At 41.7% G+C, this 25,755-nt stretch overlaps 1 protein-coding gene across 1 annotated transcript in view; it reads left to right on the top strand.

Annotated features, from left to right (window-relative positions):
* TMC2 (transmembrane channel like 2) overlaps positions 1–21,300 on the top strand; it is a 62,477-nt gene extending 41,177 nt beyond the window's left edge. Inside the window, exons 15-20 of the mRNA XM_075919832.1 lie at positions 7,775–7,842; positions 8,302–8,541; positions 11,292–11,417; positions 16,194–16,272; positions 17,415–17,535; positions 20,953–21,300. Coding sequence (XP_075775947.1) covers positions 7,775–7,842; positions 8,302–8,541; positions 11,292–11,417; positions 16,194–16,272; positions 17,415–17,535; positions 20,953–21,185 — 867 coding nt within the window. The 3' untranslated portion in view covers positions 21,186–21,300. The remainder of the gene's footprint in view (positions 1–7,774; positions 7,843–8,301; positions 8,542–11,291; positions 11,418–16,193; positions 16,273–17,414; positions 17,536–20,952) is intronic.
* Positions 21,301–25,755: the final 4,455 nt, after the last annotated feature.

Genomic DNA, 25,755 nt, shown 5'->3' with positions numbered 1-25,755 from the left:
TTAGGGAAGAGAGGCTATGTGGGGAATCCTGCTGTAGAAAGAGCAGTTTACAAGAAACTCTGAAGAGCCCAGGAGAAGAAGCAAAGCAGAAGAGTGTAGCATTGCCTGCGAGGGACAGAAAAAGTTAGAGATATATTTTAGACTTACTATTAGACTTTTGTTGCCCTGGAAAGGAGCTGAACTTGTAAGTGACATGACTAGAGGACCAGGCCATGGAAGAGACAAAGAGAGAAGCCACTGTGGGGACCATGAAAATGCCCACCAGGTGGCACAGACCCCCTTGCAATGCTGCCTCTAGGCATGAAATGTGCCATGAGACCCCCCACAGGTAGTGCTTTCCAGAATGTACTTGAAGCTCAGCATTACTTCCCATACCTGTAAATATGCCAAGGCAACTCTCTCAAACCTACCGGTTTTTGGCAAGTAATTTCTCTGTCACTGAGCTCTGATTGCTGAGCATCAAGAGGCTGGTTCCATCAGAACCTCACAAAACCAACCAGCACAGCTCATTTCACAACCAGCACAATGAGCTGAACGTGGCAAGGTCTGATCAGCCCTAATTCCAATAGAACAAAGAGCAGTTTTCCTTTTACAGAGAAGTTTCTGCTGGTCAACGGTGACACTTCACTAATTAAACTTAGGTGGGTGTCCCACTTATAGCACTAACCCTGACAGCGTACAGTCTATGGGCTCCGGACTCAGCATAACTGCCACTGAAGGGAGAAGTGTTTACCTTTCCCACTGTCCTATAGAGTGAAATTGGGGTGAGAGCACAGGTTGCTTTCCTCTCATCCAATAGTCCGTTAGGTTGATTTCTGGGGGGGGGGAGAATGCTGCACTCCCTCCTCCTGCAGCAGAAGAGAGCGCAGTATCAGTGAGAGCATATTTTTAGACTAGTAACAGATGCTTAAACTTAAATTCCCCCTTTTCCCATAATTCTTTGAACTTATGAACAACTGAAGGACTCTCATAGTTTCATTTACATCAGTCTTGTGATTTTGGTGCTTAAAAACTTCATGCCCTCAAAGATTGTCCTCTAGGTCTTGGCAAGCTGCCCCGTTCTTTAAAGTTTCCTCTATCTGTGGTTTGATTTATTACAACTGATACTTTTTATTCAAATTCTCTGCCAAGGAGCCATCAGTTCTTCATTTAAAAAAAGGGATGAATCAAGACTTCAGTGCCTGCTACAGCAGGTCAATACTTTACCCTAGTTCCTTCTCCAGCTCCTCTTTGCCCATTCATCTCCCATCCAGTACCCTTCCTCTGTGAACTCCTTCCCTTTCAGTTGCAAAGAAGTGGTACATGTTTTTTAGAGTTTAAAACCCATCCCTGCTTTGAAGATTTGCCCTGGGGATTTAAGCAATGTGAAGAATCCAGCGATTCAAACTGCATGTGAATCAAATTGTGTGTGTTAACCATGCTCATGGATCTTGCTTTTGAGAGATCTCAGCTTTTATGCCTTAGCTTCTATTTCCCCCTCCTCCTCACTTTCTTTCTTTTTGTTAGGCTTGTTTGATTTCCTGAGAGTTTTCCTTCAAAACAACCTCTAAAATGCTATTGGGGAGTTCCTTTCATCCTTTCTGGCTGCTTTATGAGAAGCCCTCCAGGAAAGCTATGCTGTACGCCCTTTTATATCCTTTGGGCACTTTTTGATTTTTTTAAATGCTTCTTCTACATCTATTCACCTCTCTCATTGACACTTAAAAATACTGCCTTAGGGTTCATTATATGCTCCCTGCTTTCTTTGTCTCTGGCCCCCGACACAGTCCTGCTATATAGTAGTTTTGTATCTCAGAAAACAAACTGCAATCAGATTTTATCACAAACTTACCGGACTTACTAGGCAAAAGCGAGTCTCCAGGAGCTTGAGGGTCTAATCTCACTCCCACTGAATCTACCAGTAGCAGTACACGGCCCTTGTTCACTAAGGACAAAGTTGCGGCTTTAATCATTCACCCCTGTGGAAAGCAGTGTGTTTTGCAATTATGACTCTCAGTACAACGTCTAGCATTCTGTCCCTCTTGCCATTCCAGCTTCACTGGTGAGTGCAGAAAGAGAGAAGGGCCCTGGCCCTTTTTTTATAATGCTCCATCCATTCCAAGCTATAGGGCTCAAGAAACTTGCAAAAATGCTAGAAACCATTAGTCCTTGGACTGGGATTGTTCATGGCCTTTGCACAGGGGCAACAAAGAATGGTTGTGATTTTTTTCCAGTGTCCTTCCTATTCTCACCTCTGTGCAGTGCCAGACACAATCTGGCCCAGGAGTTTGAAACCTTGGCCAAGGTCACTGCAGATTCCTGACATGAAATTTTGAAACAATTTGGATACAGCAAGAACCACCCCTCACAAGACTGCCATAGTCTCCCAAGAATGGCTACTCTCATGGTTTTGTGTCTGTGTTTAACCAAGAAGTGACAACAATCTTACAAGAAAGCCTGCTCTTAACAATATCCCTAAACTGATTACCATTCAAAAGAGGTTTATCTAACTTAAGGGAGTACAGTGGTGATCATCTATATAATTCAAATGCATTCATAAGTTGACACCAATGTATTTATATTCACTTTTTTTCCTGTTATGGATTGTGGAATATGCCCTTCATTCAATCTATTAATTTTAAAGTGCCTACAGCTAAAATCAACTTTAAAAAAAAAAACAAGCTATGAAGGTTACAACTATTTCACTGATGCAAGAAGCCACATTGGTTTTAAGGTAAAATGAAACTGCAAATGGTCCAGAACCAGAAACATGTATCCAATGCCCATCCTCTCCAAAATTTTGAGCATTTACATCAACAAAATTCTGATCTGAATCACTCTTCGTTTTTCAGAAACAAAACCCACCTCAGTTTTGCCATGTTTGAAAACTCTGACTTCAACAAAGTGCTGCCAAATGAACGGAGGCCCTCGTTTCACTGTGAAGTTTAGCCAACACAAGTTACGTCAGCATATATTCATTGCATTTAGCAGATCACTTGAATGGGATGTTTTAACAAACATTGGCCTCAAATCATATTTTGCAGAGCTGTGACCAGGGCAGAGTGATGGGGCAGCTGCCCAGCACACAAAGATGTGGGGGCAGAAAAAGGAGTGGCGGGGGTGGGGGGAACGGCCTGGGATCCCATTCCCCTCCAGACTTCTGCCTTCCATTGAGCACAGAGGAGTTTTTTAAATTATGGAGTGGCCCTCACTGAGGGGGGCACACCTGACAGTTTGAAAAGCATCGCCTCCTGCAAGGACCTGAGGGATTGGAAGCTTGCAGGAGCTGCCTGGCTCCCTTAGGCCCCTGACTCTGTGTTATGGGAATTGAAGTGCTGGCTGGTGACCCAGCAGCCCTCTCAATCTTGCTTCCCAAGCCAGGCCACTTCAGAACAGTAGGGCACTCCCTAGGCAAAGTGGAAGGCAGTGTTATATGCTGTGCTCCTGACTCCCTTTTGCTCTTTCCCTAATGGAGCCCAGCATCAGATGGAGATAAACCCCCTGTCTCCAGAGCCTGGCAGCCCTGAAATGCTCTCCAATGCACTTGCTGGTTGCTGCCCTGGTGCTCATGGCTCTGCTGCTGTTCTTCATTGGCCTTGGGGAGCATTTCATGGTAGTGGGGCTCTGTAGTCAGGATCTGGCTCCTTCAGAGAGAGGCAAGAGCACATCAGGATTACAGCTCAGAGCTGTGTCACTGCTCTGCCTGGAGGGTGCTTGGCCATGCAGAGCTAGACAGCTCAGGAAGGGCTGCAGGACAGCCAGCCAGTCTCCCAGCTCCCACAGTGGAGAAAGTCAGGCACCAAGCAACCTGAGTGACTCCCACTAGCTTCTGATATCCTGGATCCCGGCAGGAGATGATCGTTTTCCAACTGTGAGGAGTGCCCTAACACAGTATTTCTCAACCAGTGGTACAAGTACCCTTAAGGGTACTTGAGAGAAGTCTGGGAGGTACGTCAACACAACTGAAATTTGTAGAAAACTGAATTTTTGTTTTAAGTTTTACAGCATTTGATTATTTTTGTATTTTTTACACCCCAAAATTTAATCACCCACCCTGCTACGATTAAGTTGTTTAAACAAACATATTGCAATGGTAGAAAAAATGTTGGGTGTCTGAAAAACGGTGGGTACTGGGGGTACTCTTTTTTTTTAAGGGGATACTTTATAAAAAAAAAGTTGAGAAACACTGCCCTAAAAGACATCTGTACTTAATGGAGGCATACATTTGTTTATCATTACATTCAAGGGGCCCTAGAGAATTATTTTCCTGTTTTTATGTTATCACTTTCATTTCATTTGTATACAAGCTATAAACCTAGATGCTTTATACCGTTAAATACAAGCAAGTAGATGAGATACCTCAGAAGCTATTGAAGCTAGAGGTGTAATCACAAGTAAAATTTTAATGCAGAAAGCCTATGGAGAAATTAAAAGGCCTAATTGAGGTGGAAGAGTGCAGGTGACTCGACTTAATGACCTCTCAAGGTCCCTTCCAGTTCTAGTATTCTATGATTTTCTGATTTCAGAGGAGTTTTAGACTTCTCTGCAATGGCCAAGTTGCTCTACTGTCTATGTTCCTCTTGTGAGAGGAATAGGCCATCCAGACACCTTATAATGATGATAAAATAACCTAACAAGTATAAATTCAAAGCTAAGGGTGCAACTAACTTCCATTTTGACAACATCCCCCGTCTCCATTCACCCACCCTACATCTACTGTGACACAGACAGGATTTTCTCCTTGCTAGGAGGGAAGTTAATGGACTTGTGAAGTTCTGGCCCCATACTACTGGCTAAGAAAGTACTGTGAAACTGTTGTATGAAAGCGAACAAACTGTTCAAACAGGCCTGATGAGTAAAGATAGAAGCACTTAATTTTTCTCGGATAGTACTACATTATATTGACACAGAAAAATGCATTCTGAGAGAAAACAACAACTAGGCCTATAAAAATTTAACTAAGATTGCATTGCTGATCTGGTCTAGCCTACAAGACCTTGATAGTATTGAGAGCCCCATGGAAAAAACAACAAATCTCACAACCACATATACTTCTTTTTAAAATAAAATCAGCAGTCTGATTTTTTGTGATCTGTTAACTGGATTTGTTAATGTTTAGAAGGTAAACATTCTTATGTCTGAAGAGAGAAGTTTGAGCCTGTCCTACACAAGTTGGCTTGTTAGGAAAGGTGGCATGTTTGTTGCCCTAGACACTTCTACCTTTCCCTTGGGAGAAAGGCCAATTCTCATTTACAGACAACCCCCTAGCCTCAAACAAATTCTTTCCCATAACCTCGCAGCACACCATCATAATCATCCAAGAACCCACCCTGCAATCAGTCCCAGTGCCAACTCTGCACACACATCTATACCAGCAATTTCATCACTGGACCCAATGACATCAACCACCAAATCAAAGGCTCATTTAACTGCACATTCACTAATGTGATCTATGCCATCAAATGCCAGCAATGCCCCTCTGCCATGTATATGGGCCAGACTGGACAATCTCTATGGGAAAGAATGAATGGATACAAATCAGATATCTGAAAAGGCAACACACAAAAACCTGTTGGAGAACACTTTAATCTTCCTGGAGACTCATTAATGGATCTCTAAGTCACTGTTTTGTTTCAAACCAATTCCACAAGCCAAATACACAGAGAAGGATTGGACCTTAACTTTATTCACAAGTTTAATTCTCATGCAAATGGCATGAATCGTGATATCGGATGACCCACACATTATCAACCAACCAAACAATGAAGGTGCTAATGGTTCTTGATGTTTGTGTAGAATCTGGTGTTGGTCATCTTCCTTTCCAAGTGCAAACTAATGGTTCTTATCATCCTCTTGTAACTATTTAGTGTTTAAGATGGTACTAGACTATTTGTTGTTTTTAAATCTTTCCTGTTACAGACTAACTTGGCTATACCTCTGAAGCTTATCTACTCACTGTCTCTTTTTTCTTCCTCCCTCCATTTTTTCTCTCCTCCCTCATTCCCTTATTTATTCTTGGATCTAGACTTCCAACACTCCGGTCATCTGAAGAAGTGGGATGTGCCCATGAAAGCTCATGATACCATCCACATGTTTTGTTAGTCTTTAAGGTGCTACCAGACTATTTGTTGTTTTTTAAGTTTTTCCTGTTACAGACTAACTCGGCTACACTCTATACCTTTAGTTTGTTAGCCATAGTCATTGAGAGATATTTTACTATGATTAAAAGGAACATGAATACTGCCAACAGCACTGCACAGTTTCATGGGGAAATTTAAAATAAGTGTGAACATTATGAGACAGAGGTGACATTATGGGACGTTGACCCCTTGCTCCCAGTCACCACTGAATGCATCATTTCTGTTCAAAATGACCCAGAAGATAGTGTAATGAACTGTGGAGAGTTGCAAGCGTGGCTATTTACTCATGGTGGACTGCACCGCACTGTCCATCAACACAAGCGCTGCTGGTGAGTACATGCAGCGACAGTGGAAGGAGCCACAGTATGCACATGCACAAAGAGCATGCTAACTGTATGCTGTATGTCAATGTAACTTGTGTTGGCAAAAAACTTGGTGGTTCCATATGGCATTAGAATGAGCATTCTGAATTACTACTCTTCCCTTGGCTGCCTCCCAAACACAAGATGCAGTTCTCTCAGGGAGCAACGTTTCTACTGAATAAAATTATACATCATGCTTGACCTGCCTGTAGGCATTTTACTGGATAAAAATCTCTCTCGCACATACACAATTTACAGAATTACAAACATTAGAGATAGAAAAGACCTTTTAGCTCGTCTAATCTGTTCACCACCATCCTTTTCTGAATCCAGGGCATGGTTATTTCCTGGGGCATATTAACCTACTGCTTCTTCTATCCAGTTTTTAATGTCCCAGGATATCAGGTTCTCACCATCTCCCTCTGGAGATGAATGCTACTGTCTGGTAGATCAAATACTTATCAATTCTAGACTATAGCACTGTCAGCGCCTACAACGTTGAGAGACTGTCACCCAAGCCAGTTCTGTCCTTTGGTATTTATAGAGACGGTGTGGGTGAGGTAGTATCTTCTACTGGGCCAGCTTCTGTTTGTGAAAGACCTGAAGAGCTCTGTGGAGCTTGAAAGCTTTACTCTTTTGCCAACGAATTTGGTCCAATAAAAGATATTACCTCACCTACATTGTATCTCTCATATCCTCAACCAACAGGGCAACAACACCATTGCAGACAACTGTGATATTTAGATATTTCAGTACAAATTAACCCCACATATTGGACAAACCACAAGTCCTCTCAGAACCACTCCGCTCTCTCTCTGCCCCCCGCGCTTTTGGGAAATCTAAGCAAGTGTATGTAGTTAGGGTATTTTTCACTCTCAATCTTGTTATAAGCACTCAAATATTGAACACCTTTCCAAGATATAACTAGGCCAATGGGCAGATATAGCAGCTGGAGAAGTAAAATAAACCCACACACTGGAGATCTCTCTCATAGCTGACTGTAGGGACAAAAAGAAGATTCAAAACAAGAGCAAATCAACTCGACTTTGTAACCACTACCAGAGGCCTTTTCAGCTTTCAGCAAGCCAAGGGAGGAGAGAGAGCTCACAGTGCATAGTTTCTCTTTTGTTTTCATAGTTCCACAGATTATCTACTCAATAGACAGCTATCAGGACTGTATTTGGAATCCCCTAACATATTAGGACTTAATGAGTACCTACCTATATACCTGATCAGACCAAGCAATAGCAGATACTTTATACATAAAATTATTTCCCCTCTCATTTCATATAGCCCTCTTATGCTGAGTTTGATATTAGTGGTAACGTGTTGGGCTTGATCTTCAATCAAGGAATGATCTGGTAAGATCTCCTTTTTTTCCCCTCCCAAGACTTTTAGAATGAAAAATTCTTTAAAGCACTAAGAATTCAAAATATTGGTAATGCAGTTAGGCTTTCCAAACTGGACGGACTGATTTGCATGGGTTTTTTGTTTTAAAACTTTTACTTCTATGCTCTTGCTTGAAAAAATAAACAGCTCTTTCCTCATCTTCTCATTAAAAATATTTGGCTGATTTTAAATGGAAATTAGTACCGCAGACCCTGACCTACATCTAAAATGGGTGGATGCTCTTTCAGGAGTGGTTGTTTTTTCCTAAATGGTGTGCTTGTGGAGAGTGGGGTGGAGGGGAAATGAGAGGAACGTAAGGATGATGTACTTGGAATCATTTCCATACATACCAGTCATCTGTGCCAATGTGTCTGATGCTCCTGAAGTAGAATCCTAGTCTAGGTTAATAGTTCTCTCTTTTTGTTTTTTAGGATGGGATCCTTTTATGCACCTGGACTAGTTGGTATAAACGTACTGCGCTTACTAACCTCCATGTATTTTCAGTGCTGGGCAGTTATGACTAGCAATGTCCCTCATGAACGAGTGTTCAAAGCATCCAAATCCAATAATTTTTATATGGGACTTTTGCTGTTGATCCTGTTCCTAAGCCTACTGCCAGTGGCCTACACCATAATGTCCCTCCCTCCTTCCTTTGACTGTGGACCATTCAGGTACTGAAATAGTCACAGGCCTACATTTTTCTGCTTTTATGCACAAACTACTGTACCGGTAATTTAAAGTGCTACCATATTATTTGTTGTAATAAGTTAGGCCTGTTTCCAAACAATGACTGTATAATACTTATATTCTGGTCTAGTTAAATTCTTCTTTAGAATATTTACCAGAGCATCATGATAAATATTGATTTGCAAACAAGCAGTCAACCAAAATATTCCATAAGATAATATTCCCTGCACTTATTCCAGTGGTTTCACCTAAAAAAAAGCAATGGGAACCCACAGAGGACTTTGGAGAATATTAGAGGAGGACAGATGAATATGATGTCCTAGAATAAAGTGTGGCACATCTGAAGAAATGGGCTGTGCCCACAAAAGCTTAGGATACCATCTATATGTTGCGTTAGTCTATAAAGTGCGACCAGACCATTTGTTGTTTTTTTCTCTGTACAGACTAACTCGGCTACCCCCTGAAACATATTTCAATATTACACATACAAAAAAATAGTCCCCAAAACAGCTTTCAAAGTCTATAGTTAATAGCAACCACAACATGTGATCATTTTCTATTTGGTTAAGAAATAACAGAATCCCAGACTGTTCTGAAATTCTCTGGTACTACTTTTATAAATAGTATTTCTTTCTATGTTTCTGAACTAGCACTGCACCAAATATTTAAGGGACTGAATTAATATGCCAATGAGCTCTCATTTGATTTAGTAACATTATTTCCTGGTGCACAATGAGTCTGATTCAGCAAAGAGCCAGATTGGAACAAATTATTTCTTTAGTTGCACTGTCTTGGTTCTTCCCTTGCTAATGGACAATGTCAATAGAAATCTATGGAGAATTGGGGAATAGGAGGAAATAATAATATGTTCTTAATTTATGGACCAGTCGAGCAGGATTTAATTATCTTGCCTTTTCAAAGTACATCATAATATCCAGCGCTGTGTGCGCAATCCTGCCCTCACATACACCCACTAGTATGTAATCTGTAGATCATCAGGTAGTAGGTGGCTCTGAGGAGACACAAAAGCTTTCACGTTGAGGTTGCCAATTCAGTCTAGCATAGGCAACCAGAAACTGTGACTTGTTACCATCTGATGCTTGCTTAGTGGTTATGTTGAAATGAGTTAGCAATCGCCTCCCCGTGCAGAGCTTTGTACCACATCACAAAAGTTTCCATACTAGCTAGAAGCCTGTTGGAAGACTGAGTAGAGATGCCTCAGGTACTTTCCCCCCCTTTTTCATTCACCACTTTATCCCCCTTTGAAGAGGACCTTCTACTTCCTAGGCTGATTAGTGCAACAGTGCAGGAAACTTTTAATTCCTCGTGCTGTACCTAGTCTATAAACACAAACACTTCAGCCTCTAGAGCTGCTGAGTCAACACCTTTCACAGACATTACAGTGACATGCAGGGCCAGCTTTTGGTGTTTTGCTGCCCTAGGAAGAAAATGTTTGTAATACCCCATGAACAGTTGAGCTGGAGGAGAGATTGGGTGGGGGGGGGGGGTGTCTCCCGCTGAGTTGGCATCCATGAAAGTTGGCACAGGGAACAATCATCTATAAGGCCAGTTGTGGGCACATGAAAGTAAAAAGCTCAAAAGCTCAAAAATATCAAGTATGACACTTTCACACACACTTATGCAACTACCCTCAAAGACAGAATTCAAAATGCAGTCTGCTTATAGGCAGGTGTGAGTGGTGTACCTGAACCCGAAGAGAGTTTCTGAGTTCATAAATCAATTCACAACAATCTCAAAGCATTGTCTGAAGCATTAAAGAATTATTTCACACCTTGAAGCCTCTCTTTCAAAACCCAATCATATCCACCTTGTTCCACTCCTCAGGACAGGGCTCCCTCCATAATGTTGAGGAATTTGGCTAATACTGTACTATTCAGCTAATGAAAGCTAGTAAAATTGTGGCCAGCCTGTCTGTCTCTGTTGACCCTTGTCATAAGGATGGACTGTGACTTATTCCAAATTGGAGTCCAGAATACTTGTTAGATCTTAAACAGACTCTCTTTATTCTTGGTTAAGGATTATGAAAAGGGTTAATACTGCACACAGAAATGGTCACTATTTGAATCCATCACTGATTCACAAAACCGTAAATGTTGGCAGCTATGAAAGAAACATATTAGACCATCCCCCTCCTGTGTATGATTATTTCATTTGCACATAGCATATTCTCTAATGCTTTATTCAGTCTAGCTTAAAATTACTCCTTCAGTGGGCTTCCTATTAAGTGATAATCACAGCTTGCCATTTTTTATCTTATTTAGCTCTGCTTATGCAAATCAATGCTTTCTTCACTAATGAGCCAACTTCAAGAACAGCTATCTCCACAATGAAAAGGCCATCCTTCAATGTGATATGAAAGTCAGAAATCTCAGATGTTTAAAAAAGTCTGTAGAGTGTTTGTGGATTTGAGGGAAATAAGTTCATGAATTAACGTGGAGAACTAATATACCCATATATGAAGCAAGTTAGCTATGTAGAGGTCATTCACATAATCAATACCAGGTTGTTAGAATCCAAGAAAAAGTGGCTGAATTGAAAGATATTTGTAAGCAAGTCACTTTAACAGTATTTTGATGTCCAAAGACTTAGTAGCAAACAGCATGCTGACAGACAAAAGAAAGAACATTATTGTTCTTTACAAAAATCTTTTAACGTTGTTTAACAAAGTATTACTGTTGCCTACAATGAGTAATTGGTCATTTTATCATTCTAGTGGAAAGAAAAAAATGTTTGATGTCATCCAAGAGACCATCAAGCAGGATTTTCCACTTTTTGTAGCCAAGATCTTCAGTTATGTGGCAAATCCAGGACTGATTATACCTGCAGTTCTGCTTATGGTGTAAGTTATATTTGCAATCATATAGGTTTGGAGGGAAGAGAGACTTGAGGGATCATGGGGTTTTAATGAGATACGTTCTTTTACCTATAGATCACTAGCCTAGATCAGCAGTGATTAAAAGCCTCCGCTGTAATTAGAGCATGTAGCTTTAAGGACTGTTGTGATTATTTCTGGTTCCTACACTTATAATATTTGCAAAGTTCAGCATGGCAGAGTTTAAAAGATTTGCTGTTTCCAAGCAGCTGGAGTTGGCTGAAGTTAGAATTTAGGGGAAAAGTAGCTTGGAACTAAAAAACCCCTCACTGCTTTAAACCTATTTTGTTGTTGCTTGATTTCTTTGGCATGTGTCTGAGCCAATTAAAGCGGCAGATAAGCCAACTGTGCCTTTCGATTTATCAGATTTTTCAGAGACATAACAGCTACCATCTGAACGGTTTTCAGCTGCTAGTGTGAACAAGCATCTATGTAGCTAAAACTAGCACCACCATTGATTGTGCCATAATTAATGACAGCAAGTGGCCATGGCTTTGGTTTTGTCTCAACCACCTTTCTCCACAAATAATTAGGTAGTTTGGAATCATTTCTAGCCCCTGATTTCCTGCCTCCCTTCTTATAATCCATTAGCTGCTACCAGCACTATTGCTGTTGTATTTACAGTTTCAGAGAACCAAATTGGGTCCAATCCCTTACACTGATCCTGCTCTAGATTATAACAAGATTAAAAAGAGAAAATGCCACAGCCAGCATTTCACTTAGCTCTGAAAGACGCTGTGTTTCCCTTCCTAAATGAAGCAGATAAGTCAACCTGCAACACTGCCTTAATACAAAAAATAACCTCTACAAACAGTGGATCATAAATTTATATTAGCTTGGTTTCAGTGGCAGGCAGCCACTCATAAAATGTGCTCTACCTTTCTAAGAACTGAATTAGTTTGTTCCCTCTTCACCTCCCACAATTCTCCTTACTTTTCTAGAAACAATTTGAGAGGTCTCCAATTCATTTACACTCTTTGCCTCAACTGCCAGAGAATACATTGTGGATATTAGACTTAAGGTGAAATGTTTTATCCCTGCTTCCTCTTTACTTCTAACTGCCTCATTTTGGGGAGTGAGGAAGAAGCTATTTTAAATAAACTAGGTTTATGGATAGGTAACCAACCCTCTTGTGGGTCAATAGAAGGATTTGAAATCCTGACCTACAGAGCTGAAAATATGACCTTTACTGCTGAAGTTAAAGAATGTATCCCTTTAATAGAAAGCAGTAGCAGACTTAAACCTCTTCTGTGGATTAGCCATGAGATTGGGTGAACTCTCCACACAGCTAGTGTAGTGTAAGTTACACATGTTGTCTCACAAAAAAAACAAAAAAACAAAAACACGAACTACTGAGGGATAAATCATGTGTGTGTAAGAAGCACCTTATCACAAAGCCTATTCCACCACCCTGTTTCATGTGGTTCCTCTCCACTCCATCATCGAATCATCTTAAAATGAGGTTCAAAAGCTATATGAGCAGATCAGTCCTAAAATGCCCACAGGAATTTCTCTCAGAGCCACAACGTGCCCTGAGGAAATAGAGCATATCTAGAAAAAATGCAACAAATGTACGAGAAAGGGAACATAGGCCCAGCTTGCTGACAAAATGCCAGAAGTAGTGTGGGAATGCATTAATGCTCCAATGGGGAAAAATCACCATGTTCACATTGATTGACTCACTTGTTAAATAAATTGCTAAATGGGAAGAATTTCCAAGATTTCACGACAGTTACTACAATTAATGAAGGGGTCCCACAGGACTGAGAAGGCAACTGAAATCTACACAAAGCAAAAACAGATTTATTCAGAGTAACTCCGAGAGTTGAGAATAAGCCCTGGTCTACATTAGGTAATTATTTCAAAATAACTTCTCTTATTTTGAAATAAGTGACACTTCCACACTACCAAGCCCGTTATTTTGAAATAAGGGGCTGACTATTTTGAAATAATAACTCCTGCTTTCCATAAGGAATAACACTAATTTCAAAATAAGTTATTTCAAAACAGCAGTAGTGTGAGCGCTTCACTGCTGCTATTTCGAAACACCTACCCTCCTGAGTCATTCAAAGTAATTACTTACCAGTGCTCTAAGTTAAGGTAGTGCGTCCACATTAAGGGAGCCTGCCTCGGACTAATTTTGAGGCTTCCCTGTAGTGTGGGCACACTATTTCAAAATAGTTATTTTGGGAGTTATTTCAAAGTAAGTTATTTCAAAATAATTTTCTAGTGTAAACATGCCTTAAGGGACAGTGGAAACAGAGCGAATGGAGATCATGGGAGCTCTGAAGGAACAGATCCCAGTCATCTTTTTCAAAACATGTTTCCTTCTGGAAATTAAGTGCAGTCAGATCAAAACCAAAACTTCAAGGAGGACCTTAAAATCAAAAGATGACTAATCATAAGATTCAATTATGTAGCTATGAAACTATTATTGGCTTACAGAGACCAAAAAGATGTTTCCATGAGCACAGGCAAAGTTTTTATTTCCCAAAATACTGCATCACTAATCTACACAAGAGTAGACTAAGGTTTGACTTTTTTACTATGTAGGAGAGAGCTCTGCAAACTTAAGTATGTTTTATCCAGATAGACCTTCTATATTATTGGCTGCCTAGTGGCAGCAGGGATGAGAGAGTCCCAGACACTTCGGCATGTTGTAAAATATGCATCTCTCTGAGAGCCAAAGTCTGCCTGCCACTGCCAGTACATCTCCTATCCCTTTGGCTTTTGTTTCCCTCTAGCATGGATCCAACTTTTTTTTTTTTGCTTCTTTTCTGTGTGAGAAAGAATCAAGCCCAAAGTCTGTGACTCCTGCTTACATTCGTTTTCCAGCCTGTACTGTGCCTATTAGTAACAATTCAGTTGAAGATTGTGGAGTGGAGCAGTGTTCTTTAGAAAAGGCAAGACTCCATTTTATTGGCCTTAACTTGGAAGACCCTGGCTCAATCCCCTGCTCTGCCACAGACTTCCAATGTGATTTAGCTCATATGGATGTTATGAGGCTAAATAGGTTAAAGATTGTGAGGTGTTACAGACATAAGAGACATACAAATAGCCAAGACAGACATCAGCACCCTGTTGTTGTTCTCTTTCACAAGAACCACATACACAGTGTAACTCTGGTCATCTGAAGAAGTGGGCGGTGCCCACGAAAACTCATGATACCATCTACATGTTTTGTTAGTCTATAAAGTGCTACCAGACCTTTTGTTGTTTTTTTAAGTTTATCACATACACAGTGTAAGTAATGACTGCTCAGAATAAACCACGTTCATCCCTAGTGTGATTCTCTTGAACTCAGTAAAGCTACACCACTGTCCTTTGGCTCTTTAAACACATCCTTTGGGGATTGGTCTTTAATCATTAGATAACTTTAATATCATCTTCCTAGTCTTTAGAAGCCCATGGACATTTTTGCACAATAAGCTTACACATACAGAGCTGCTGGCTTTTGGAAACAAAAACAGTCTTGGACTGGGAGATTTCCTGTACTGAATAGGGAGAAGAGGTATAATAGCCTCTAGATTAACTCCCTTTTGAGTTCAGTGACTGAGGAAAGGATGGCAAGGTTGGGTGTGGGAAGAAAATAGACTGAAGGTAATTTGTGAAGAGAAAATAGGGAGAAAAAGGTTTTGGATGCTGCCAGTGAGTTAACCTTTGTATCCCCTATCCCAAATCCTATTCATAGCTAGGGTAAGCTTTAAAGCAGTGGTTCTCAAAGTGTGGTCTGCAGACTGTCTTGCAGGTGGGCCACGGGCTTGGGGATCACCCTCCTGCCCAGAGCAGGGAACCTGCGCTGGCACTTCAACCCCCTTCCCACCTCCATACCCACCCCTGCAAGGTTGGAGCACCAGCACCAGCTTCTCACTGTGGGGGAGGAGAGTTGAACCTCCTGGGCTGGTCCTGGCTTGCGGGGAATGGCAGTACAGGAAACCAATCACCTGAAGGCTTTCCCCACTGCTGCAACTGGCCAAAATCATGGTCAATGGGAGCAGCATAGGGGAGAGGCCTGGAAGCAGCAGATAAGTACCCCCCCATCCTCCTCATGCCCACACCCCACACCCTATCCCCCTCAGGAATCCCCCTTCTGCTGATACTCTGCACCCCCACCTCACTCCTGCACCCTCCCTCCCATCCAGGACTCCCACCTTCAGCCCTCTCCTGTAACCTACCTCCCATCCAGACATCTCAAACCTCAGCCTGCTCCTGTATCCAACCTCCCAGCCCGATCCTCCACCCCTCACAGCCCACTCCTGCACCCATTTTGTCATCATGGGTGGTTAGCTGGTGGCCGCGGAAAGGTTTGCATTGAGTGAGGTGGGCTATGGGTCAAAAAAATTGAGTACAACTGCTTTAAAAGTTTTTAACTACAGCTACACTATCTAGAAAGTGCCTCCTGTCTTCCAAACGCCCAGAAGTATGTTGGCCATGAGCAGATACTATCAGTTGTTCCTGTTGGTCCTACTGTTTATACTTTTCATAACCCTGCACCCTGATTCTAACACACAACTTGTATGTTTTCCAAAATTGGCAAGCATCGTGTCAAATGAGAACCCCATGTAGCACTGCTTATTGGAGAGATTCCCCGTGTAATTCTGCTCCTTTGAAAATATTCTCTTTTTTTCCCATCTGAGCTCCTCCCCTTTTGTTTGCAGTGGCTGGAAGACTTATCTGCTTGTCTCCCTTCCAGGATATGTTTCCGCTATCCTGCCAGGATAATATCTTTTTTTATATTTGCAGCCTGGCCATCTATTATCTGAATGCTGTAGCAGAGGCATATCAGCATGCCAACACAGAACTGAAGAAGAAAATGCAAATGGTATGTATGGGATTTATCCAAAACAGATGTTTCCAAAATACAATGCACTTGCATTTTGATCTAGAGTATTGTTTTTAAATAGCTATTCCTTGTAAACTATGTTATAATACTGCATGATTTTAAAAAAGAGTTTTCTTTATTGGGTATTTCATTTTGGCAGTGTTCAGTAACTGGTAAGTCATACTTCCTAATAAGTGAATATTAACTCATGCTAAAATTACAGTGAAATTTCCCCAGAATTACATATTATACCCAACAAAATAAATTCAATGTCCAAATAATTCAGATTAATGTTAGCATAGTGAATGCCAAAAGGAAGCCAAGATTTGCCATGGTTGATAAAGTGCTAACAATGTAACATACAGACTTTCTAAAAATTACAAAGCAAACGGAACAAGTGACACTGAGGTCTTTGCTCTATAGAACTTCTGACCCGTTGTTCTCCAAGCACTTTACAAAGGAGATCACCATAATTATCTCAATTTTACAGAAAGGCAACCTGAAATACAAAGCAGTGAAGTGACTTGCCCAAAGTAACCTAGCAAGCCAGAAGCAGAGCTAGGAATAGAACCCAGGTCTCTTGAAACCCAGAATTAGAGTCTAGCCCTGCAGGAGACTATATCTGATATTTTACTGGTACTAAACAGGATCTTAGTCAGAGGAAAAATAAAAATTGATGCCACATAAAATACATTCAGTGAAATATACCTAGGGAGTGATGTAACATTAAGGGTGATAGAATGAGCACTCAGAAATCAGCAGCCTCCAGAAATTAAGGCTAAATGTTCAACTTTAACTCTGTCCACAGCTTAAAATATGAGCTACTTGTGTCTATAAAATGTATTAGATACGATATGGCCCAAACCTTAGATCCACTGTATAGGGCTCTTAGAGGTACATAAGCTGCCTAAAACTACACAAATCAACTCCATAGTGGACAAGTGATCATGAATGAGTGCCGAAGGGGCCTTGAAAGAGAAGGGACTGCTACTCAGAGAAACAGAAACCTCATGAAATGATGCCATCCCTTGTGCATAGGAAACTCTTGGAGTTCAAGCCAGGAAACGCATGACAGCAAGCAGCTATTTCACAGATCATATCTCCAATTGCCAATGAAATCTAACCATTTTAAATTTGTGCAGCAACGTGAAGAGGAGAAAAACAAGAGGAACAACAAAGCAACTACTAATTCTGCAATGCAAGATTTAGAGGACTTGCTTGTTCCAAGTGCAAAGAGCATGAGTCAGCCCAAACCAACAGAAGGTAAAACATGTTAGAGAGATTTGTGTCACAATTCTGGGCACCTGCACCTGTATTTCCCCTCAGTGGTCCAGCAAGAACATCCATTCTCGGCTTCCAGCCCCCTTGGCTGCTGCCTCTAGAGCGAGACATGCATCTCTCTCCACTTGTGACCAGATATCTCCAAGCCAAACAGTTCCTTGCCTTCACTGTGTTATTCCCAGAGAAAGGTAGACTGTAAGCAGATCTACTTGCTTTCTCTTTTGAGACTGATAGTGTAACTGCCCACAGTTACACTATCACACAGATCTTTCTAAGAAATTTAGAAGCATTACAGAGATAGGTGAGCACCTGGTGCATTATAGAGAAAACATCAAAAACAATAAAATAACTTTGCTAGAGATTGTGCCTCCCTTACCTCCATCCCCCAATCTCCATAAAGGAATCAGGGAAGGATTGGAAGACTGGTACCAGCCAAAAGATTGGGGCTCTCCGTGGACCAGGGTCCTATCCATTTTTTGGATCAGAACAAAAGCCCTGAGTCAGTTTAAACTTGGGTTACTGATTCAAAAGTCCTTCCTTTGTTTGTTGGAACCTGGAGAGTCTAGGTGGGTCTTTGAATTGTTCTCTTGTAACAAGTGATCAACAAACAAAATCACCCCTGGAAGTGAAACTTCAAAAGGTGAAGTCAGTAGGTTTGGGGTGGCAATCCCCTCCTCCCCAGTGCTAGCTAGGAATTTCACTTCACACACATTGTCCCTAACATTTCCCCAACATTCACATTAATAAGTTTCCTAGAAAAGTTACAAATAACCCTACAGTACCACATAAAAAGTGCAATTTAGGAGTATTCAAAAACACTTAAACTTAATTCAATGAGGTTTGTCCAGAATACAGCTGGAAATTACTGTATGTCGAATTTTTTATCCTGAAATGGCTGTGGACATAAAGAAATTGAGCTAAATTCTATCCTCAGGCACAACAGCGCAAGAAGGTTGGATGAGCGTAATTAAGAGCCAATTTTGTCTGACTAAGTTTCCTCTGTAACGCTGGAGGAATCAATAAGTAGATTTTTTTACATGGGGCTATCCTGTGCAACCATAGATTACATTTACCCCAAGGACCATACAGCAGCACACCTGTGCCACTGTAAGGTCTCCCCTGTAGCCGCTGTAAGCCAATGGAAGAGAACACTCCTCTCAGCATATTTAGAACACCCCTAATAAGCCAGAGTGTCTTCTGCCAACACAGCCTGTCCATTCCAGCACTTTTGCAGGAGAAACTTATGTTGAACCAGGGTGTGTTTTTTCACACCCTGACTGACAAAAGTGGTAGCGTGAAAGCCTTACCAAAAGTCTTGAAATCCCTCACCTTAAAACAGAAGAATCCTTTCAGCACAGCTTCCCAGGGGGAATTATTATTTAGAGATTCTACTGATGCAAAACGTTCCCATTGAACAACAGTTTGTTCACTTTACAGCAACCCCAGCTCCTCTCAGACGAGGGAGTAAAAGCAGGATTAGAAACAGGATTAGGATGCGAGAGAATAGGTGTTGTTTTTTAAATCTAAATTCAGGTTGTTGGCAAAAGAGGTGTAATAGAACCATTGAATGCAATGTCACTTACAGAAGACATAAAACAAATAGATTGTAAAGCCAGAAGGGACCACTGTGACCATCTAGTCCAGGCATGGTCAATAAGCAGCCTGTGGGTTAGACTCAGTTCACCAGGATTAGTCCCTGGTGGGCTGCCAGATGCTTTATTTATCCAAGCATCTGCAGGTACAGCTGCTCCCAGCTCCCAGGCCAGCACTTCCTACAGCTCCCCATTGCCTGGGAATAGCAAATCGCAGCAACCAGGAGCTGTAAGCAGCCGTACCTGCAGACACTCAGGTAAATAAAGCATCTGGCGGCCCTCCAGGGGCTAACGCTGGTGAACTACATCCAGCCTGTGGGCCGTTATTGACCACCCTGATTTAGACTGAGCTCCTCTATTACACAGGCCATAGAAATACCTTGAATTAATCCTCACTGAATTAGAGAATATCTTCTAGAAAAACATCCATTCTCCCCCACACTGTCTGAAGAAACTAGAGCAGAGCAAGCTAAACCAACCTTAAACCTATCCATACAGCCAGCTTCCTACACAGGCAATAACACAAGTCTTATTTGAGAGAAGCACAAAGAATCTAACTACAGGTGACGGGCCCCAAATCACAATGCTTTGATCTGAAGTTGCCCAACATTTTGGAGAGTTTGAATCCAGAGTTTTGATTCAGGCCCAATCTCTATTTATCATGTCACATGAAATTCACTCTAGAATATTATGAAAAAACAATGAAATGCCTACATTGATCACAAACTAGGAAGCATCAAGAATCTGTAGTGGAAACATATTTCAAAACTGCTAAAAAGAGGCCCTTTGCCAAGCTGAATAACTCTTGATGAAACTGAATGGAGCAAGAGTGAATAAAAATATGGTTGATACTATTAACCACTTTAATTTTACCTCTTGGTTATAGTTAAACACATTAGCATTTCAAATGGGGATCTCTTGGATCTCCTCCCGAATTTGAAATTTCACCATCAGTTTCTAATACATCCTTCCTTCAAGCAGGGGTTGTGCCTTTATTTAGGTTAGGAAAGTGCTTTGCACATTGTGGTTGTTAATGAAAATATACAATAAAAACAAAAATTACAAATCCATAATAAACAAAAAGGCAGAGATGTGTTATTAATGTTAAACTAGGTGTAGCCCAAGGTCCAGTGTGTTTCAGCAGCAGCCCTGGGAACTACAAGTTGTGGACAACAAACTGCGGCATGTTGGGAGAACTTCCTGGTTCCTGCCAGGATGTGCCCTCTGCCCCCAGCAGGGTCTCAGCAAGGACTGTGCTAGAAGCAGCACACAGGCTGCATGCTGAGAGAAGGGGCTGCTGAATTGTTTTCCTGTTCTATGTTTTCACAGAATAAAGCCTGTTCCTGGTGATTTGTCGGAGTGGGTCTGGTCTGAGGTGCACTCACACATACACAACGCAGAGCACACCAAGCAGCCTCAGGCCTAGCCCTCCCCCCACAGTGGTGTAAGAAGTCACAAGCTTCCCCTATGCTGAATAACCTCACACTGGGCTAGCCAACAGGAGGGGTTACATAAGGATACTGGAATTATTGCCTATTATGACGATCAAAATAAAACTGCAAAGGGAGCTTAGGCAGGCAGATTGTAAATATCTAAACTGGATGTTGTCCAGAACACAGGTGCTAACATCTGTACTTTTGGTTTCTTAGTGTAGAAGACCTTTACAAGAACAACAGTGCATACAGACAGGTTTATTGTATATAAATAGGGTGATGGCAGGAGCAACTATGCAGGGAGATGAGGAAAGAGCATTTGTTTTAAATGAAATAATATTAATAATCCTGGGTCTTCTTTTTTCTGATACAAGAGAATAAATCAGACTCTACCAAAAGAAATAGCCCTGCAAAGAAAGAAGGAAATATGGCAAGAAACAGCAACACCACCAGCTCTGGAAGAGGAGACATGCAGGCACCACCACCTTCTGTGACAATAACACGACCGCCAAGGCCTAGTCTAAGGGCATCTCACCATAAACAACCAAAATCTGTAACTTACCAGCCAGGACCATATCCTGGAATGGGCAGGGGGAAGCCGCACTAAAACCTAATGTAGTTTTGTTTGGGCATAGATGTATTGTTTATTTCCATTATATCAGGCATGTTATTCAAACAATTCTAGTGTTAAGAAATTATTGCATATTGATCATTAAATGATGGCTCTGTCTCCATGTAGCTTTATTTAATAATCAGGTAGCACATTTGAGACAGTGACAATATTGATAATTCTTGTGTTCATGGTACCTATCATCCCCAGGGCCACTATCACTGAACTATGATGCATCTTTTGGTGTTTGATATTTGCTAGTCCCTTGAAAGACTTTCCGTTGTAGAACTAATATGGAGCTTTAAAGCTTGTGAATTAAATCAAAACTTCCCCTCCCCAGAGTGGCTCAGTTAAAAACAAACAAACAGAACAGAACATTGTTTTTCTAGCTATAGAGAAGTCCATGGTAGGGAAAGAAGACTCTTGCAAAAGTCAGACTGCCAAAAATAGTGTGTGCTGAGTACAATGTTTTATCCAGTACAGTTTCTCCCCATCTCCCATCCTATGGCCTCTTCTTCCCTCAACACCTGCTCCATCCTCTACTCCTTTTGGTTTTCACTCTCCCAGCTCTCTGCTCAGTATATACTCTATTTTTCCACCACTACCACCAATGTTCCCCTTTTTTCACAATCCCATCTCACCCTGTGGGCTTGCAATTTACAACTGCAAATGGCCGGATTCACTTCTCACGTGGAGGAAAGACAGAGGTGGACTTGCCCAAGATATTTGAGAGACTGGAAGTATGCTGGCCTGTCTCAAAAATAGGCAGGTTTATTTTTTAATCAGAAACTCCAGTAGCCATTCCAGAGTCAGTTGGATCATGAGCTACCACCACTAGAAGCTAGGAGTTCCCTACCTTTGATGGTGGATATATCAGATCTTTTTGGATCATCATCATCATACACTGGCATGTTTCCTGTGCTGCCACTGGCCTTACAGAATCCCATCCCAGCCTGCGAGTCAGGCAGTCTAGGGTGTTCTGTGTGGTGTTCTTTGCTTAAGTCCTGTAGAAAACAGACCAATGCTTCTTAGTAACAACAGAATCCTAAATTTGTTGCTGTAAGTTTTACACTTGAAGCAGCTGAGTGGCTCAGGCTTAAAGGCCTCCTCTTACATCCACCCTCCCTGGCTCTGCTGCTGCTGCACCCAGAGGTGACAAGTAGCTCTTGATAGGAGGAAGCAGGTAACCACCCTATGTATCACCTCTGGGCTGAAGAACAACAACAGCAGAACCAGGACCAAAAGAGCAGTGGCAAGTGAGTGCCTTCGGGAGCATCTTCTGGCAGTATTATTCTGTGGGCAGGGCCATTCTCCAGATGGGGCCAGATTTCTTTGCGGAAGGCAAGCATGCTGTAAGGGTACAGCTCAGAGCGGTACTGCCCGCTTGGGAAGTGCCCAGCATACGGAGGTGACCTGGCTTGGGAAGCAGGGCAGGGAGGGCTGCTAGCCAGCCAAACACCCCACCTCTTACAGCATTGGAGAGCCAGGGCCTGAGCCAGCTGGGCAGCTCCCACCAGCTTCTCAAACACTGGCTCCCGGCATAAGGGGAGCGTAGCAACTTCTGTGCTAAAGAAAGGCAGAAATCTGTGGGTGCATATAACCTCCCATATGCCTTCCCACACACCTCCTCCAGGTGATGCAGATATGGTTTGCTCATTCTGGATGCTAAAATGCCTAGTTACAGCTCTGCTGGAGAAATGCATCTAATAAAATCAAAAAAGATGCATTTGATTAAAGAAGAAATTGGATTGATTTCCTCCAGAAATTTGACAAAAATCATTCTATTTTCAAATACAAAATTGCAAATCCATTATTTGTCACAAATGATTATCCAAGGCAAAACATAGTAAAAAGTCAGTAAGTTTTGCAATTCCCAAATATATCAAGATGTCTGACAGATCACAATCTCCTAACAGCACTGGCCTTTCCCCTAAGAATAGGGAAGGCTGTTTACTGACAAACATCTCAGTACTCTTTGAAGCAGCTTTTTCTAATACAAACTGTTAATGAAAAATCTTCTCTCACCCCCAATTGCAAAGCAACATGGTGAGGAGCCTTTCCTGAAACACAAAGTCTTCAGAGATATCCAATTAGCTAACTGAGGAGGAGAGCCAAAAAAGAAAAGAAAAAGAAAAAAAAGCCTTACAACTGCCAAAAAAGCACAGCTGCAGCTGCAACAGTCAGAAGAAAAAGGCACAGTCATGAGCACCTAAATGCATCTAAAACTCTCAAACACTCCAATGGAAAATAAAACTGAATTCTCAAGCTTTTGGACCTAAACTTGTTTCCACCAAAATCCATGGAAGGAATCGGTCACATCTTTCAAGGTGTGTTTAACAGACATGCAAATCAGCTCTGCGAATCTGAATTAGGATGTTGTTGTAGAGCTCATTTGTAAGCCTGATTTTCAGTCTAAAATCCTCTTGGGTGGCCTCAAAAATCTATACAAGTGACCCACAAAGGGAAAAAAGATGGATTCATGCCTTACTTTCCCCCTCCTCCCCCCCGATGTATAAGGAAAATCTGAAAGATTGAAGATGGAGGGCAAGGATCTTATAAAGAATTTTTCTGCCCCTTTTTTTTAAGCTTCTAACTATCAGGGATACTGTTTATATCATAGCAGCACCCAACAGAAAGTAGGGCCCACTGCTCTAGGCATTGTACAAACACACAGACTACGTCTAGACTGGCATGATTTTCCGCAAATGCTTTTAACAGAATCTGCTGGAAATGGTCCTCCTAATGCACCCTAATATGCCATTAGCCTTCTTGGCTACAAGGGCACACTGTTGACTCATATCCAGCTTCCCATCCACTGTAATCCCCAGGTCCTTTTGGCCCAATCCTCCAATTTGTCTAGGTCATTCTGGACCCTTATTCTGCCCTCCAACATATCTACCTCTCCAGGTAGTCCAGCCCAAAGGGCAGTGCTTTTGGTCTCAACGAGCATTTTCAATTTCTACAAACTCTGGTGAAGTCCAACTACACTCTCCTTCTCTCACCCTCTTCCACCCCTCCCTCCCCCCAAAGCTGGCCAGTCACCAAAGGAAGCAAAAGCTAGAGAAAGGAGAGGTGATTAGACAAAATGCTGAATGGTTCTAACATTCTACAGTGGTTTACCAGAAGCCAGGGCAAAAAGATTGGAAAGAGCAGATAAACCACATTTTTCATACAAAATGCTATCCAGTTTCTGTGGGAGATGCAGAATGCAGAGCTACTCAACTACTGGCAAGCATCTGGATGGGCTGGGCATGATGGAGCTCTGTGGCTCTCAGAAGCTCAGGGATATCAGGATGTAACAGGTGCTGGTATCCCAGCTACTTAAGTATTTTCTCCTACTGAGGGATGTTCACAGAACCAGGAATGCTACCTTGATTAAAACAAAAGCTGACCTGAATCATTTGTGAGATTAAGGGAAGTTACAGTAACATCTCCCTTGCCCTTCTGTTCAGGGACTAGAGCTACTTGATCCCAGAGGACGGGCCTTTTGCACACATAGGAACATCAGTTCCAGAGGTACCATTTGCTATTCCACAAGGGGAATAGCAACGTTATCATACATCTACATTCTCTTTTTGTTACCATCCCCGCCCCCAACACCCGACTGGGCAGGTCGCAATCTAATCACATCATGCTCCATAAGCTGGCACAACTTTGGTGTCCCACTACCAAAGAATGTTTTTCCTAACATGATACCCTTTCATCATCTCCATTATCATTTGGAAAACACTCACGAGACAGAATAAAGAAGGGGTGAAGGAAATAAGGAAATATCGGCGCAGGCTGCCACAAATCTGATGTTGTGCTTGGGGCCCTACAGCAGGGCATCCTTACCCTATTGCTCAGCCTGGGGCCCTCCAAAGGGGTGAGGTAAGGGGATGATCACCCTACAGCACTCAGTAAATGCTCTTTGCTGGGCTTTGGCTATGAAACACCTTCAAAAGTGATGTTTTAAAATTAGCCTCGTATAGGGTTGCCAGATAGTTTCAACAAAAATACTAGACACACTTGACATTACATCTGATTTAGAAAATACCAGACATTTATATTTACTCAATTTGTATCCTAAACAGAAAGCTCAAATACTGGACTGTCCAGTTCAAAACCGGATAACTGGCTACCCTAGCCTCGTAAACATTGAATGACTCATGGTGCGTGCAATAAGATATCCTGACTTTCACCTCTATTATCATTGGATCAAACGCAGCCTGGTTTCTTAACAGTGATAGGTTACCATCTCATGGTGGCTCAGAGGCTTGTGGAAAAATTACCATCAGAAAAAAATGTCACCTGGGTCTAAAATGCCATCGCATTCTTTCAAAATTAAATCAAAAGAACGCGGCATTTTTTTCAACAGTGGTAAACCTAATTTTATGAGGAAGAATGCCTTTTTCAAAAGAGCTCTTTTGAAAAAAAGGTGTTCCTGAATACAAACTGGGCTTTTTCAAAAGAGAGCATCCAGATTGCCTGGATGCTCTCTTTCAAAAAAGGGGATAGCTTTTTTGAAAAAAGTTGTGGCTGTCTAGATGATCTCTAGCATGTAGTCTAGATGTAACCTTTGAGAAAC

This window comes from Pelodiscus sinensis, chromosome 2, assembly GCF_049634645.1.
Source record: "Pelodiscus sinensis isolate JC-2024 chromosome 2, ASM4963464v1, whole genome shotgun sequence".
NCBI classification, from domain to species: domain Eukaryota; kingdom Metazoa; phylum Chordata; order Testudines; family Trionychidae; genus Pelodiscus; species Pelodiscus sinensis.
This window is presented reverse-complemented; position numbering and strand designations above follow the sequence as displayed.